General features: G+C 40.5%; 1 protein-coding gene across 1 annotated transcript; it reads right to left on the bottom strand.

Annotated features, from left to right (window-relative positions):
• Window positions 1-14,725: 14,725 nt before the first annotated feature.
• LOC128070372 (DDB1- and CUL4-associated factor 12-like protein 2) lies at window positions 14,726-16,153 on the bottom strand. Its single transcript, XM_052663691.1, has one exon. It carries the CDS (start codon window positions 16,151-16,153, stop codon window positions 14,726-14,728), a length of 1,428 nt encoding a protein of 475 aa, XP_052519651.1.
• Between the last annotated feature and the right edge of the window lie 547 nt (window positions 16,154-16,700).

Below are 16,700 nucleotides of genomic sequence, written 5' to 3'. Positions count from 1 at the left end.
TTGGTAAAATCCTGGGTGAGTTTAGTGCAGCTAGTTCCAGGAACATGTTTGAAGAAGCACTGACCTCCACAAAGGAAGCTAGTATCAAAGACTGACTAAACTTAAACTCCATTTTTTATTGCATCCATTTTACTTCTAACTTGTAGGAAAATATAAATGATTCAAAATTTATTGTGGCTTTTATTTCTATTTGCAGTTAAAAACACAAAGGAAACTAATAAGCTGCTCATCTGATAGGATCACAGACAATATTTTAAAGATATTTGAAAAAAATAAACCATAGAGAAATAAAATGTAGTTTGTATATTTGCCTGAGGCATTTTTTTTAAGATACTTAAAAACTCATCCTCATTTACCCTCTTAAGAGAACCTAAAGACACATACAAAGAAGGAATGTCTGGGAAAAAAGCCATGACTAGCAATGACCTGTTGGAAAATGATAAACATTTTTAATTACTACCATGTTTTAGCCATTTTCTATATCTCCAAATTCATGAGATCATGACCACTTTTATGTTTCAAAAGCATAATTCCATAAATCATTTTAATAATTTTTAACTTAGATATGATCGTAATATTTGTTCTTTGAATGATCCTTCCTTTTGCAACAGTTATTTTCTTGCTATGGTCCTTTTCTTTTTAATTTTGAGGTTGTTGAGATGAAAACCAATTTAACTGAATAAAGTCCTGTATCATTTTTTGTTGCCCTGCTGAGTACATAAACCTTTTCTATATGGATTAAACTCTTATACATTTAATAGTTTATAAAACACATCCACTTTGTACATGCTAAGTAAGATCAATATAAAGACCAATAAAACATTTTACATAATTGTCTCAAGTCTAAAGTTACATACATATATGTGTTTCTGCGTGTGTGCTCAGTCATGTCCAACTCTTTGCAACCGCATGGACTGTAGCTGACCAGGCTCCTCTGTCCATGGGATCCTCCAGGCAAGATTACTGGAGTGGAATGCCATTTCCTTCTCCAGGGGATCTTCTTGACCCAGGGATCGAACCGTGTCTCCTGCATTGGCAGGCAGATTCTTTACCACTAGTGCCACCTGGGAATCCCTACATACATAAGCATCCCTATTTTTTCACTAACTTCTGGCTCCTAATCACAAATGGACTTTACAATTTTAATAACTCTATATCTCATTAAAATATGTCACCTTATTTTTAGAAAATAACATCCAGGAAGATGTTGAAAGTACAACTGACATAGAACAGTACATAATACCTTTATTTAATATCTAATATAAAACAAATCTAGTAGACAGTTGTTACACAATGGGGGCTATTTAATGCTGAGCTGTGGGATCTGAAACAACGTTTTTCAGTTCACTTGAGAGAGTAAACCACTCTTAGATGTCAGATGTTTGGTGAGGCATTTTTAGCATGATGGACAGAAATACCTAGGGAATTCCTATGCAAAGCTGTATCTCAAAGCCTGAGTGATGTCACAATGAGTAATGATAGAAATTTGAGAGATGAGATGATGCTATATGAGCTTACAGGCATTTGTAAATGGGTTAGTAATGGCTGCATGATATAGAAGAGTTTTGAAGATAATCTTAGCCAACATTTCCCAAACATGCTGTTGGAGATACTATTCAGTGCCTTGAATCAAAACAAGATCTGATTTATTTCAAAGCAACTACAACTAATAATCAAGGAATAAACTGATCATCTGGTAGGATTTGATACAATGATTCATGTTTTTATTTATTTTTTATTCACAGGGCCATGTTGGTTGTGGGATCTTAGTTCCTGGACCAGAGACTGAACCTGGGCACTGGGCATTGAGAGCAGAGAGTCCAAACTACTGCGCAGCCAAGGAATTCCCCATAATGTTTTAAAATTTGTAGAAATAAGAAAACCAAGTGACACTAGTGAAAATAGCACTTTTCCAATTGCCATAATAGTTTGGGTTTAAAGTAAGTTTTTCTTCTATGGATTAAGTCACTTCATGCTTGTCTTGTATTGAAACACCACCTCCTCCCCCCAAAAAAAACATTGGAATTACTTTATGCAGAATGGGAACATACATACATAAAGGGTCAAACTCAATTGAATGTTTACTCCTGGTGTAACTTCTAATAAAAATTTTCACACAAACGGGTCAATAAAGGTGAAAAAGACAAAGTTTTTTATGCCAGTGTGTCATTGCTATTTGTAGGGCTAAAGAATCCATCTGCCAATGCAGGAGACACAGGAGATGTGGGTTCAATCCCTGGGTCGAGAAGATCCCCTAGAGTAGGAAATGGCAACCTGCTCCATTATTCTAGCCTGGAGAATTGGATGGACAGAGGAGCCTGGAGGGCTACAGTCCATGGTGTCACAAAGAGTTGCACATGATTGAGTGACTGAGCACACATACATACACAGTACTATACACAATATGATGCTGAAGAACAAATTCGTAAATTGATATAGTGAATACCAAATGGACTGCAATAATATTACTGAAAGTGAGTGGAGATGTGTGTGACGTTCTTGGAATTTTTTGGAGCAAACAACATGTTACTCAGTTCAGTTCAGTTCAGTCTCTCAGTCGAGTCTGACTCTTTGCGACCCCATGAATCACAGCACGCCAGGCCTCCCTGTCCATCACCAACTCTCGGGGTTCACTCAAACTCACATCCATTAAGTCGGGGATGCCATCTAGCCATCTCATCCTCTGTCGTCCCCTTCTCCTCCTGCCCACAATCCCTCCAAGCATCAGGGAGTCAACTCTTTTCCAATGAGTCATCTCTTCACATGAGGTGGCCAAAATATTGGATTTCAGCTTCAGCAAAATTCCTTCCAATGAACACCCAGGACTGATCTCCTTTAGGATGGAATGGTTGGATATTTTTGCAGTCCAATGGACTCTCAAGATTTTTTTCCAACACCACAGTTCAAAAGCATCAATTCTTCGGTGCTCAGCTTTCGTCACAGTCCAACTCTCACATCCATACATGACCACTGGAAAAACCATAGCCTTGACTGGATGGACCTTTGTTGGCAAAGTAATGTCTCTGCTTTTGAATATGCTATCTAGGTTGGTCAGAACTTTTCTTCCAAAGAGTAAGCGTCTTTTAATTTCATGGCTGCAATCACCATCTGCAATGATTTTGGAGCCCCCCAAAATAAAGTCTGACACTGTTTCCACTGTTTCTCCATCTATTTCCCATGAAGTGATGAGACCAGATGCCATGATCTTCGTTTTCTGAATGTTGATCTGTAAGCCAATATTTTCACTCTCCTCTTTCACTTTCATCAAGAGGCTCTTTAGTTCCTCTTCACTTTTTGCCATAAGGGTGGTGTCATCTGCATATCTGAGGTTATTGATATTTCTCTGGCAATCTTGATTCCAGCTTGTGCTTCTTCCAATCCAGCATTTCTCATGATGTCCTCTGCATATAACTTAAATAAGCAGGGTGACAATATATAGCCTTGACATACTCCTTTTCCTATTTGGAACCAGTCTTTTGTTCCATGTCCAGTTCTAACTGTTGCTTCCTGACCTGCATATAGGTTTCTCAAGAAGCAGGTCAGGTGGTCTGGTATTCCCATCTGTTTCAAAATTTTCCACAGTTTATTGTGAGTCACACATTCAAAGGCTTTGGCATAGTCAATAAAGCAGAAACAGATGTTTTTCTGGAACTCTGTTGCTTTTTCCATGATCCAGCAGATGTTGGCAATTTGATCTCTGGTTCCTCAGCCTTTTCTAAATGCAGCTTGAACATCTGGAAGTTCGCAGTTCACATATTGCTCAAGCCTGGCCTGGAGAATTTTGAGCATTACTTTACTAGCATATGAGATGAGTGCAATTGTGTGATAATTTGAGCATTCTTTGGCATTGCCTATCTTTGGGATTGGAATGAAAACTGACCTTTTCCAGTCCTGTGGCCACTGCTGAGTTTTCCAAATTTGCTGGCATATTGAGTGCAGCACTTTCACAGCATCATCTTTCAGGATTTGAAATAGCTCAACTGGAATTCCATCACCTCCATTAGCTTTGTTCATAGTGATGCTTTCTAAGGCCCACTTGACTTCACATTCCAGGATTTCTGGCTCTAGGTGAATGATCACACCATCATGATTATCTGGGTCATGAAGCTCTTTTTTGTAGACTTCTTCTGTGTATTCTTGCCACCTCTTCTTAATATCTTCTGCTTATGTTAGGTCCATACCATTTCTGTCCTTTATCGAGCTCAACTTTGCCTGAAATTTTCCATTGGTATCTCTAATTTTCATGAAGAGATCTCTAGTCTTTTCCATTCTGTTGTTTTCCTCTATTTCTTTGCATTGATCACTGAGGAAGGCTTTCTTATCTCTCCTTGCTAGTCTTTGGAACTCTGCATTCAGATGCTTATATCTTTCATTTTCTCCTTTGCTTTAGCATCTCTTCTTTTCACAGCTATTTGTAAGACCTCCTCAGACAACCATTTTGCTTTTTTGCATTTCTTTTCCATGGGGATGGTCTTGATCCCTGTCTCCTATACAATGTCCTGAACCTCCGTCCATAGTTCATCAGGCACTCTATCTATCAGATCTAGTCCCTTAAATCTATTTCTCACTTCCACTGTATAATCATAAGAGATTTGATTTAGGTCATACATGAATGGTCTAGTGTTTTTCCTCACTTTCTTCAATTTAAGTCTGAATTTGGCAATAAGGAGCTCATGATCTGAGCCACAGTCACCTCCCAGTCTTGTTTTTGCTAACTGCATAGAGCTCCTCCATTTTGGCTGCAAAGAATATAATCAATCTGATTTCGGTGTTGACCATCTGGTGATGTCCATATGTAGAGTCTTCTCTTGTGTTGTTGGAAGAGGGTGTTTGCTATAACCAGTGTGTTCTCTTGGCAAAACTCTATTAGCTTTTACCCTGCTCATTTTGTACTCCAAGGCCAAATTTGCCTGTTATTCCAGGTGTTTCTTGACTTCCTACTTTTGCATTCCAGTCCCCTATAATGAAAAGGACCTCTTTTTTGGGTGTTAGTTCTAAAAGGTCTTGTAGGTCTTCATAGAACAGTTCAACTTCAGCTTTTTCAGCATTACTGGTTGGAGCATAGGCTTGGATTACCGTGATATTGAATGGTTTACCTTGGAAACAAACAGAGATCATTCTGTTGTTTTTGAGATTGCTTCTAAGAACTGCATTTTGGACTCTTTTGTTGACCATGCTGGCTACTCCATTTCTTCTAAGGGATTCTTGCCCACAGTAGTAGATATAATGGTTGTCTGAGTTAAATTCACCCATTCCAGTCCATTTTAGTTCGCTGATTCCTAGAATGTCGATGTTCACTCTTGCCATCTCCTGTTTGACCACTACCAATTTGCCTTAATTCATAGACCTGACATTCCAGGTTCCTTTGCAATATTGCTCTTTACAGCATTGGACCTTGCTTTTATCACCAGTCACATACACAGCTGGGTATTGTTTTTGCTTTGGCCCCATCCTTTCATTCTCTCTGGAGTTATTTCTCCACTGATCTCCAGTAGCATATTGGGCACCTACTGACCTAGGGAGATCCCCTTTCAGTATCCTATCATTTTTCCTTATCATAGTGTTCATGGGGTTCTCAAGGCAAGAATACTGAAGTGGTTTGCCATTCCCTTCTCCAGTGGACTACATTCTGTGAGACCTCTCCACCACAACCCTCCCATCTTGGGTGGCCCCACACGACATGGCTTAGTTTCATTGAGTTAGACAGGCTGTGGTCCGTGTGATCAGATTGACTAGTTTGCTGTGAGTATGGTTTCAGTGTGTCTGCCCTCTGATGCCCTCTCACAACACCTACCATCTTACTTGGGTTTCTCTTACCTTGGATGTGGGGTATCTCTTCACGGCTGCTCCAGCAAAGCGGAGCTGCTGCTCCTTACCTTGGATGAGGGGTATCTCCTCATTGCCACCCCTCTTGACCTTGAACGTGGAGTAGCTCTCTCGGCCCTCCTGCGCCCACGTAGCCACCGCTCCTTGGACATGGGGTCACTCCTTTCAGCTGCTGCCCTGACCTCGCTCCTCTTGACCACCGCCCTGACCTTGGGTGTGGGGTAGCTCCTCTCGGCCCCTCCTGTGCTGACACAGCCTGGCACTCTAGGTAGCTGCCCCTGACCTTGGGCAGGGGGTAGCTCCTCTAGGCCGTGCTTCTGTGCAGTCTGTCACAGTAGCCGGCATGCTTGTGCATGGTCCATTACAGTGAATCAAAAGAATGTCTAGCACCCACTAATTAGAATATACTAAGGAGAATTCCATCTCTCTATCCAATATACCAAGTCTTGAAGGTAAAAAGAATCTTAACAAGAATATCTGGAAGAGTGTATATGAAAAATATCAAACTCCATTATATATATATACACACACACACACAGATGTTACAGTTCTCATTTATAACGAAGTGAGATGCTCCTAACCATCAAGAAAGCCAAATAAATCTCATTTACAAATCAATTTGTTCAAAATATATCAGGCATTTATTATGCTGTGTACTTTATTGAAAAGTAGAAATTTAACATTTAAAACATGGTTTTGCAAAATACTTGCAATATTAGGAATATATGAGTAAATCAGTAGTGAGAGTAAAGTGTGATAAAATATAAAATTTGGGGATTGGCTTTAAAGAGATCTTTAAAACAGGAAAAACTGCTAACCATTTGAAACGTTGCAAAATTTGTAAATATAGATGGCCAATCGAAGAGATTAAAAATTTCTTTGCATTCCACCTTTATATATTTCAATATATTTTTCTGATAATAAAAGCAGCAAAATTATAAAGGTATAGAATGAGACTAGATCTTTCCAAATACACAAGGTTTTAAGATGCCTATTTTAGAATAGTTACTTTCTGAAAATATTCAGTTATTTACTGAGAGGTTCAATAGTTTCTCGTTGGTTATGTAATCTGACCTGTAAAGCAGACTGGATAGCAAGAGGTAGTATGTTTCATCCATTATTTAAAACAGATATTCTAGGAGTACACTCTGAGTTTAAAATTCGTTTCAGGTGTTGAAACTTTCTATGATGTTTTGCTCCATCAACTGCCACTGAAAGTGACATTTCCTCTATTTATAACTCACTTTATTTCCCAAGACACTCCTAAGAAACTTTATGCTAAGGTCAATTGTAAGAAACTTATATCATTGGGCAGAATATAATTACTAGTTACTTCTGAAATTAAATTTTACTATAGGTATTTCCTTTGAAAATACACCAAGGATAACAATTAAGGTATAACTTTTCCCTTACCTCTAGTTAGGAACATTAGATGTGTTCAAATAAATAAATTAGCAATTAAATGTATTGAGAATTTTTTCAAGTGGTAATCCAAACTCTAAATTTCAAATTATCCAACCTAGTACACCTTTTAAAGAAAAATATGTAAATAAAACAGATTTTCTATATGTTTGATGTATTTCAAAACTCACTTGCCCCTAACTCATTATTATTTCTCCCCATAATAATCATAGGTTTAAATTCTGTTCCACATGTAGCATACTATGAATACTTAAGGGTTGGGCTGGCATGTATGTATAATCAATTATAAATTGAAATGAGTTTAAAAACAGCCCCTGACACCGCACACCCCATGAAGTTGTCACTGTCAAAGAAAAAAAAAAAAAACGAAAATAAATGTTGAAGCTATGGAGAAATTGGAACTCTTGTGCACTGTTAGTGGGAATGTAAAATGGTATAGCTACTATGGAAAACAGAAATAAAAAACAGAAGTACCATAAGATTCAGCATTTGCATTTTTGGCATTTATCCAAAATAGCTGAAAGCAGAGTCTAGAAGAGGTATATGCACACTTACGTTCATAGCAGCATTATTCACAACAGCTAAGAGTACATCCAGTGTCCATCAACAAATGGATGGAAAAGTACAATGTAGTATATACAGACAATGGAATACCATTTAGTGTTTAAAAGGAAGAAAATGTTGACATGATACAACATGGATGAATCTTAAGGAAATTTTATTATGTGAAATAAGTTAGCTACAAAAAAGATAAATATTGTTTGATTCTACTTATATGAGGTAGCTAGAATAGTCAAACACAGAGAGAAAGTAGAATGGCATTTGCCAGGAGTTGGTGGGGAGGTAGGAATGGAAAAGTTTTGTTTAGTATGTATAGAGTTTCAGTTTTGCAAGATGTCAAAGTCCTGGAGATTAGTTGCACAATGCAAATATACTTAACAGTACTGAACTGTACACTTAAAAATGTGTAAGATGATAAATTGTATGTTGTGTGTGTTTTAACACAGTGGAAAAAAATAATTTTAAAAAAGCCCTGATCATTAAGAAGGCAACTAAGGAAACATTTTATATTATTATTTCTGGAGCCACAGTCAGTCTTCACACGATGCTGCTGAAGCCATCTTTTAAAAAACTGACTTAAATACCCAAAGTTTTTAAAAGTTTAAAGTAGTAAGGGGGGTTCATGTTTGGGAACACATGTAAGAATTAAAGATTTTAAAATTTTAAAAAAAAATGAAAAAAAAATAAAGTAGTAAGGAAAAAAAAAAAAAGCATTATTTATCATCCCCTGGGAGTTTCAATAAGCCAAACACCTATGCTTAGGGCAATATTCATAAAGAAAGACCAGAGAAAAAGAAAGAAGAAAGCTGTTAGGCATAACATATAAAAATGTAGAATTTTCTCTGGCTGGTGATAAACGTATACAGAGCAAATCAAATTACAGGATGTCCTATTTTAAGAAACCCTATTTTCTACACAAATGAAATAAGACTTAATTTATCAATTCTGAAAGTATGCTTTAATATTCTTTGAAATAGGGGGTTCCATTACATCACTTAGCGTTTATTTGAGGACTTAAAGTACTTGTCTCAGAGGTGGAGGCAGTGGCAACATGTTAGAAACCACTGTCAATTGGAAATCAATCCATAATCAAGATGACACTTATAAAATTATAATGTAAATCAATGAGGGAATCTGTGATTCCATTTTTAAAAATGTGCTTCATGTACGTAAGTCCAGGAATGCCATCTATTGTGTAAAGCAGCGTCTACTTTTAGTCATACATGGCATAATTCAAAAACAAAAATCACACTCAATCCTGTATCTCTGGGTTAGTAAGGAAGGAGGAAAAACAATGAACCATATCTAAGGTGTTGGGGGATATTATTTGATGAATTTACTAGGAGCATAGAGGAAACTAAATTTGCTGCCCTCTGACTGGAATATTCAAGTTTATCATTTGTGCGTAACATAAAACGGCAATTTAGATGTTAAAATTTAATCAACATGAAACATTAATGTCGTAGGTTGAAACAGAGAATGGCACAATAATGGCATTAGAAAAGGTGAAAATAGCACCATAACTCTCATTGACATCATCAATGTGTTTGCTTCAGTGAACTGTACATCCAAAATGGAAAAACAAAAAAGTCATTTGTACAGAAGTATCATCAATATTTAGTTTTCTTCTTGCCCAACTGTAGAATGACCTACATTCTACAAAGGATATAAAAACGTCTAACTGATATATAGATTTTTCTTTACTTAAAACAGCAACCTTTGGTAGATTTCCCTGATCATCTTTGGTTATTATGATTGCACTAGGGAAATTTAAAAATTGATCATTACCAAGTGAAATGATGAAATGTTACTTTGTGGGGGGCATTAAGTAGTGTTTAATATCCACAAAACAAACATTCATTGGCCATCCATTTACAAGTCATTAATTGCCTACTATGTGCCAGACATCTGTGTGTGTGTGTCTGTGTGTGTGTGTGTGTGTGTGTGTGCATGTGCATGCGCACACAATCAGTTGTGTTTGACTCTGTGACCCCATGGACTGTGGCCCGCTAGGCTCCTCTGTCCATGGGATTTTCCAGGCAAGAATCCTAGAGTGGCTTTCCATTTCCTACTCCAAGGTATCTTCCTGAGCAAGGGATAGAACTCACATCTCTTGCATTGGCAGGTGGATTCCTTACCACTAAGCCACCTGGGAAGCCCACCAGACATGTAATGCATATAGGTCTGTACATCTACATATATGGGTGAGTTTTGGAATGAGAATCAGAAGACCTAACTTCTGAGATCCTATATCCCTCAGTCTCTTTCAAGTATCATTTCTATAGTGATGATTCTCACATCTGTATCTCTAGCCTTAACTTATTTTACAAGCTTCAGAACTGTATTTCTAACTAACAACCAGACATTCCTATCTAGAATCTCCACACACACATTTCAAATTGTACCAGGTCCAACTGTAACATTCTAGTACGTATGTACATTCCAGGTAATCACAATATACTTTCAAACCAATATTCCCTCTCCACTGTTATTTTATTTTCCAGACCCAGCTCTAGTATTCTATCTTCTGGGAGCTCCTCATGTCCTTTCTAGCAGAATTCATTCTTATTCTTCCCATTTTCTCATTGTACTTAGTAAATATCCTTAATACTCTATTAACCTTTTCTTTTCATTAGCGAATTTTTACACCTAGTGAATTAGGTATCTTTCACCTCAGCTGTATCATCAACCTTTATGGCAGATGTCCTGTTTAGTTGTTGGTCTCATTTTTGTGTCTGAATGGATTAATTTGAAAACACTCAGATAAAAATGGTGTTTTTGGAAGTAAATTGTTTTGGTAGGTCTGAGTTGATACTTGAGGGTCATGGCAACGTCCTGTAAACATACTGTCTTTTAATGATGCCACCTTCCAATGCTCAATGTTTCTGGGTTTGTAGCCGGCCAAGAAGGGGAAATACTTTCAGGCAACCCTTTTCAGCAGCTCTTAAAACAGCATCCCTTAAACACCTACGGACTCTGCAGCCTTTCTTTAACTTAAGTGGAGAAGGAAATGGCAGCCCACTCCAGTATTCTTGCCTAGAGAATCCTGTGGACAGAGGAGCCTGGTGGGCTGCTGTCCATAGGGTCGCATAGAGTCAGACACAACTGAAGCGACTTAGCATGCATGCATGCATTGGAGAAGGAAATGGCAACCCACTCCAGTGTTCTTGCCTGAAGAATCCCAGGGATGGAAGAGCCTGGTGGGCTGCCGTCTATGGGGTCGCACAGAGTAGGACAGGACTGAAGTGACTTAGCAGCAGCAGCAGCAGCAACAGCTTTCACTTAAGTACATGTTGTTCTCTCTGAACTGCATCCCTGAGCAGCTCATATAGTGACATGTTTAATATAGTTGGGTTACCCAAGCAGAGATTAGGGAACTGTCAGTAAAACATCCATGGGGGCAGGGGGCTTTGTGAATTGCTTTCTAATACGACTCTAAATTGGCAATTAATGGAAAATTTTTGACAACTTGTTCAACACACAGTACAATCAGATAAAAAATTCAAACTCCAGAGAATTTGATTTTGTTTATCATTTAAGCTACAGTGTATTTAACAGATGAATTTTTTCCAGAGTAGTCATCTCAATTTATTTCAGTGGATATCCTTGATTAGTAAATTCTCCTTTTAAAAGAAAATTTAGAAATTATCTCATCTAGAGAGCAAAGGGGAGGAACACATAGTTTTGAGTTGGCAACAAGCTTGGGGAGGAATATGTAGTTAGGGATAAATGGAATTAACCTTTTTTATGCATTGTTATAAGTTAACTAATGTTTCCCAGGCAACAGTGATAGGTAATTTGTACTAACAGCCATGTACTCCCTTGTTTTAAGTGAACTGTATGTATGTGTTTCTTGAAATGCTGGCAAGGTTACTTTTTCAATTATTTCATCCGTACAGATTACACAGTTGATTGTACTCCTGTAAATCACATTTACCCAGAACTAGAAAATATTTAAAATAATTAAACTTCTACTAATATAAATACAGAGTTAGGCTATCTAGTTTTTTAAGGGCTAGCCATGTGACCTGACATGAAGGAGTTAACACCTTAACTCATGAGAACAATGAGTGAGTCAGTGATGAAGTTAAGAGCTAAGCAAGAGAAAAAAATTGGGAGATGTTCCTTCTATTTGTTTAAAATATCACCTCACATAGAAAGTGTCATTTCCTCTGAAAATGTTCACCCAATATCCCCAAACAATGATGAAGAACTGTAACAATACGCTATAACCTACAAGAAGACAGGCAGTGAATATTTAGGTGAAGTTTTTGGGTAATATCTAAAGAAGTTTTTAGTAAATACATACACATAAAGTAAAAATAGAAACTGCCTACAAAAAAAGATCTTTCAAAATTTAATTTTGTAAAAAGCAAAGTATTTTAAAGAAATCTTCAAATATAAGTATCTGCAGGTGAAAATACTAAATTCCAATGGCATCTAAAACGTATACATTTTCCTTTATCTTCTGGTATCTCATATGGAAAGCTTATGAATGGATAAGCACCATGGTCTCAACAGAAATGAATTAGAGTAAATGTTATGGTAAAAAAAAAAAAAAAAAAAGCAGGGGAGGGGGAAACTTCTCTGGTAGCTCAGCTGGTAAAGAATCCGCCTGCCATGCAGGAGACCCTGGTTTGATTCCTGTGTTGGGAAGATTCCCTGCAGAAGGGAACACCTACCCACTCTAGTATTCCAGCCTGGAGAATTCCATGGACTGTATACTTCATGGGGTAACAGAGTCAGACATGATGGAGCGACTTTCACTTATGGTAAAAAGACAGGAAAATACAACAGGATTCCATACTATTTAACAGTCAAAATTTTATGTATTTATGCATTGAACTTTAGGTTTCTAGAGGCAAGTACATTCATTCAGTAAATATTTACCGATTGCCTATGATTTTACTAGGCATTAGTGTAGAAATTTGAGAATATAAAAATGACAGTTATATTCTCTGTTCTTAAGACATTTACAGCTAAGTTGGAGACACATAAATGGATACAAATGCATTTTATTGCTATATAACAACTATGCTGATTTGCTTGTTTGCAACCCCATGGACTGTAGCTTTCCAGGCTCCTCTGTCCATGGGATTCTCCAGGCAAGAACACTAGAATAGGTTGCCATTTCCTTCTCCAAAAGGAACTATAGAAAGAAAGAAGGTGAAGTCACAGTCGTGTTTGACTCTTTGCGACCCCATGGACTGTAGCTTACCAGGCTCCTCCATCAATGGAATTTTCCAGGCAAGAGTACTGGAGTGGGTTGCCATTTCCTTCTCCAATATAACAACTATACAACCCTGTTCTCTGTAAACAAGAACTGCCTTTCCCCACTGTATTTCTTAACTTACTTTTAAAATCACTCATTATATTACTCAATTGGTTCAGATTTTCAATTGAACAGCATGTAATGGACACCAAGGCAACATCTGAGTGCTGAAACATTTAAGGAAAAACAGACATGCCACAACACTAATGCAAGATCCGCACAACCTGGCCAGTTGTGAGGAAGGACCAGTCTCTCTTCTCACTTCCAGTATTCTCACATATGGAGTAGAATCTGTTTTCCTAACAAACATGTTTTGTATTTGTCTATGCTCCAAAGTACTTTTCTTCAACCTAATGGCATTTACTTTTACTTTCTGGCCCATCTTCTTAAAATAAACATCCTATATCCTCGATAATCGCTTATTACTGTATTGAGAGTCATAACATCACAATAACTTTTTAATAATCTGTTTATTCTACTTTAGATAAGAATCTTTGAAGTTGACAAAATAAAATCTTAACAAATTTAACTTTACAAACTAACAATCTTTTTCAGAAGTAAAGACTGGGTTCATTTTCCTTCTTTGCGGTTTTTTTCCTATGACTTTGTTAAGCGGAATTAGAAATTTTAAAGCATGTTCAAGTATAATATTTGGTATTGAAACCAGTGAAATAAAAAATATCCAGTTCTATACCCTGGATCAGGATCAATATACATTCTACCCAGCCCGCGATACATTCTACATTTTTATACATTGAATCCGTTTTAAATGATGGCACTGAAACTCTGTGCAAGGACCTTAAACAACAAACATTTAAATATATTCACAAGTGTTAATATTACTAAGGCAAGAAGTGAAAAAAAATATATTCTGTTATCTATTTAACAACAGGTCAGGAAAACTTAAAAGAGAAAATAGGTTTTTAGATTAATTCTGAACAATCAGCAGAACCCTTGCATTCCTAAAGTATTCTGACCAATTGAGATTTTGGTACCAAAAAACCCAAGATTGTATGACAACCTTGTTTTCAACATGAATGAAATTTTTAAACAGCATGTTTAGCACCAACAACTTACAAACTACAAACATGAAGATTACAATTTGCAAATGGAATGCTTCCAAAACCTGGTAATCTAGAAACTGGCATGTACCTTCCCACTGGAACAACACTATAATACTACAGCCAGCTTTCCAGAACACATGTACAAAGTCTTTTAAAAAAATACTCTCAATATACCATCTATCTGCCATGAAAAACGACCAAAACAGTATTATCATAATACTGGTAACAGAAAAAGAAAATATACAGAATTGTAAAACCAAGGCATTAAAATGAGAGAATATGTAAATGACTCAAACAGTGAACAGAACTAAGAATTAGTTAAAAATTTTTTTGTATAATTCAAAACAACACTATTGGACAGGTGTATAAAAGTGTTAAAGTCAATTTTGACTGACTGAAGGGTAACTCACTCTCTAGGTCGCCATCTCTCTTCGCCTAATACCCTAAACAGAGGTAAGCTGGATCTTTTTCATCTGAAAGAAAAAGCCACCCAGACTCAAAAGCACAAACAGAGCAAAGGAGAAAAGTGGGAGGGGACTGGAAGGTAAATCTGGGCACTTTGAGGACAGGGCGGCCATCCTTAGCTCCAGAGGCCTGCATAGTTTCCACGGAGGCTTGAAGGAAGAGGGCCGCCAGCGACGAAGAGCTTCATCTCTGGCCAGTTGTAGCAGTGGGTGTAGAGTGCATTGGGCAAGTCGCCGAAGGCACCGAAGTAGTTCATCTGCAGGTCATCTTGGTTGAGCCAGCCTCTGCCACAAATCAGCCTGAACCTCCTCCCTGTGGGCCGCGGAGAGGAGTGCTGGCTGTCCGAGACCTTCTCCTCCAGGAACTTCTGCGCACGGATGTCATAGAAGAGCAGAGAGCCGTGGCCGGTGCCCACGGTGATGATGTGCTCATAGAAGCTCAGGGAGCGCACACCCGTGCCACCCTCGCGGGAGCAGAGGTGCCTTACGCTCTGGTGACCCTGGCGCAGATCCAGGAAAGAGACATGGGACTGGGATCCCACCGCGTACAGGGACAACTCATCGCAGTAGGTCAGGCACACGTTCTCTCGGCAGTAAGGCAGCCTGATGGACAGCAGCCTGGACAGGGTATTCTGGGCTTTCCACAGGTGGAAGTAGCCATCCATGGTTACGGCTCCCAGCTCCTGCCTCTTGGCGCTGAAGGCCACAGCCCGCACCTTGCAGTTACCTGGGTTGGTGCCGGCCCTGGGGACATCCTCCACTTCCACGGGACGGATGTGGGCATACACGGGGAGCCCTGCATCACTGTGCCAGGCTATGCTGCTCCAGAATACGTCGGGGTCTATCTTCCAGACGCCCAAGGTGCCATCGCGGGAGCCGCTCACCACCACCGTGTCGCTCATCCAGTCGATGGCGAAGATCCAGTCTTTGTGACCGTGGCGGTCACCCAGGCACAAGGGATCCAGCGTTGGCAACCGGTATATGGCCAGGCTGTTGGGGTTCTCGCCCCCGGTGGCCAGCAGCGTCTTGGAGGGATTCAGGTGGATGGCATGGATGCCACAGCCCGGCTGGGTGTGGGCCGGTGGGGGCCGACGATCCTGCATGAGGGGGATGCGCGTTACGTGGCTGGACTGCACGTCCACCACGAAGAGCGTGTTGCACTTGGTACCGCACACCACCTGCCTGGCGTTCAGCCACTGCGATGCGAACACCTTGTCGATGGTGCCCAAGGACAGTTCGCGCTCCCGCAGCAGCTCTGGCAGCTTCCGCACCGCGAAGCCACACAGCTCGCCATCGAAGCCGGAGAGCCCGGCGCGGCCCTGCGCGCCCACCTCGCGCCCCTGCGCGCCCACCTCGCGCCCCTTCAGGTAGTCCACCAGTGAGCGCCGCACCACCATCCGCTTGGGCTTCTTGGGCGGCTGCGGGCCGTCTGCGTGCACCGCCGCCGAGCCCGGCGACGACGAGCTCGGCGACGACGAGCCTTCTGCAGCCTCCTGGGGCGCGGGCTCTTCCCGTTTCTTATTACCTGTTTGCTGCGGGGCCATGCCGGGCGGCGGGTGGGTGGCGGCGTGGGAAGACAGGGCTGGCAAGCCGGGCGAGGAGACGCGGACGGGCGAGCGGAGCGTGGGCGGCGCGCGGCAGCTAGGGCGGCGGTGACGCGGCTCCAGGCAAGGGCGGGAAGTGCGGCCGGTGGCGAGGGCTGCGGGAGCGAAGTCGACTTGGGACGAGGACAATGCGGGGGCTGAGAGCAAGGGGGTGGAGGCGGCGGGAGGGGCGGACGTGGGAGGCCGGGTAGCACGCGCCGGGCTGGGAGGGGTCGAAAGGGGGCAGGAAGGAGGGGTGGATGGAGCCTGGAGGGGGGAAATTCACCCAGAACCTGCGCTCCTGGATTCCCGAGGGGGCGGGGGCGGAGGCGGGGGGAGGAGCCAGCTGGGGGGCTGGTGCGTGGAAGGGCACTTCGCCTGTGGGGTTCGGTGAGATGAGCCTGGAATGTGCTGGGGGCCTGGCTCCAGGACCCCAAGCTGGCCAAGTGGGTCTGTCCTGAATCCCCACTAAATAATACGGGGTATTTTGCCACCCATCGGACAGCAG

Source organism: Budorcas taxicolor, chromosome X (genome assembly GCF_023091745.1).
Source record: "Budorcas taxicolor isolate Tak-1 chromosome X, Takin1.1, whole genome shotgun sequence".
NCBI lineage: Eukaryota > Metazoa > Chordata > Mammalia > Artiodactyla > Bovidae > Budorcas > Budorcas taxicolor.
This window is presented reverse-complemented; position numbering and strand designations above follow the sequence as displayed.

Bases quoted from the DNA above. Each gene is read 5' to 3' on its own strand.
- LOC128070372 (XM_052663691.1), bottom strand. From the start codon at position 16,153: ATGGCCCCGCAGCAAACAGGTAATAAGAAACGGGAAGAGCCCGCGCCC.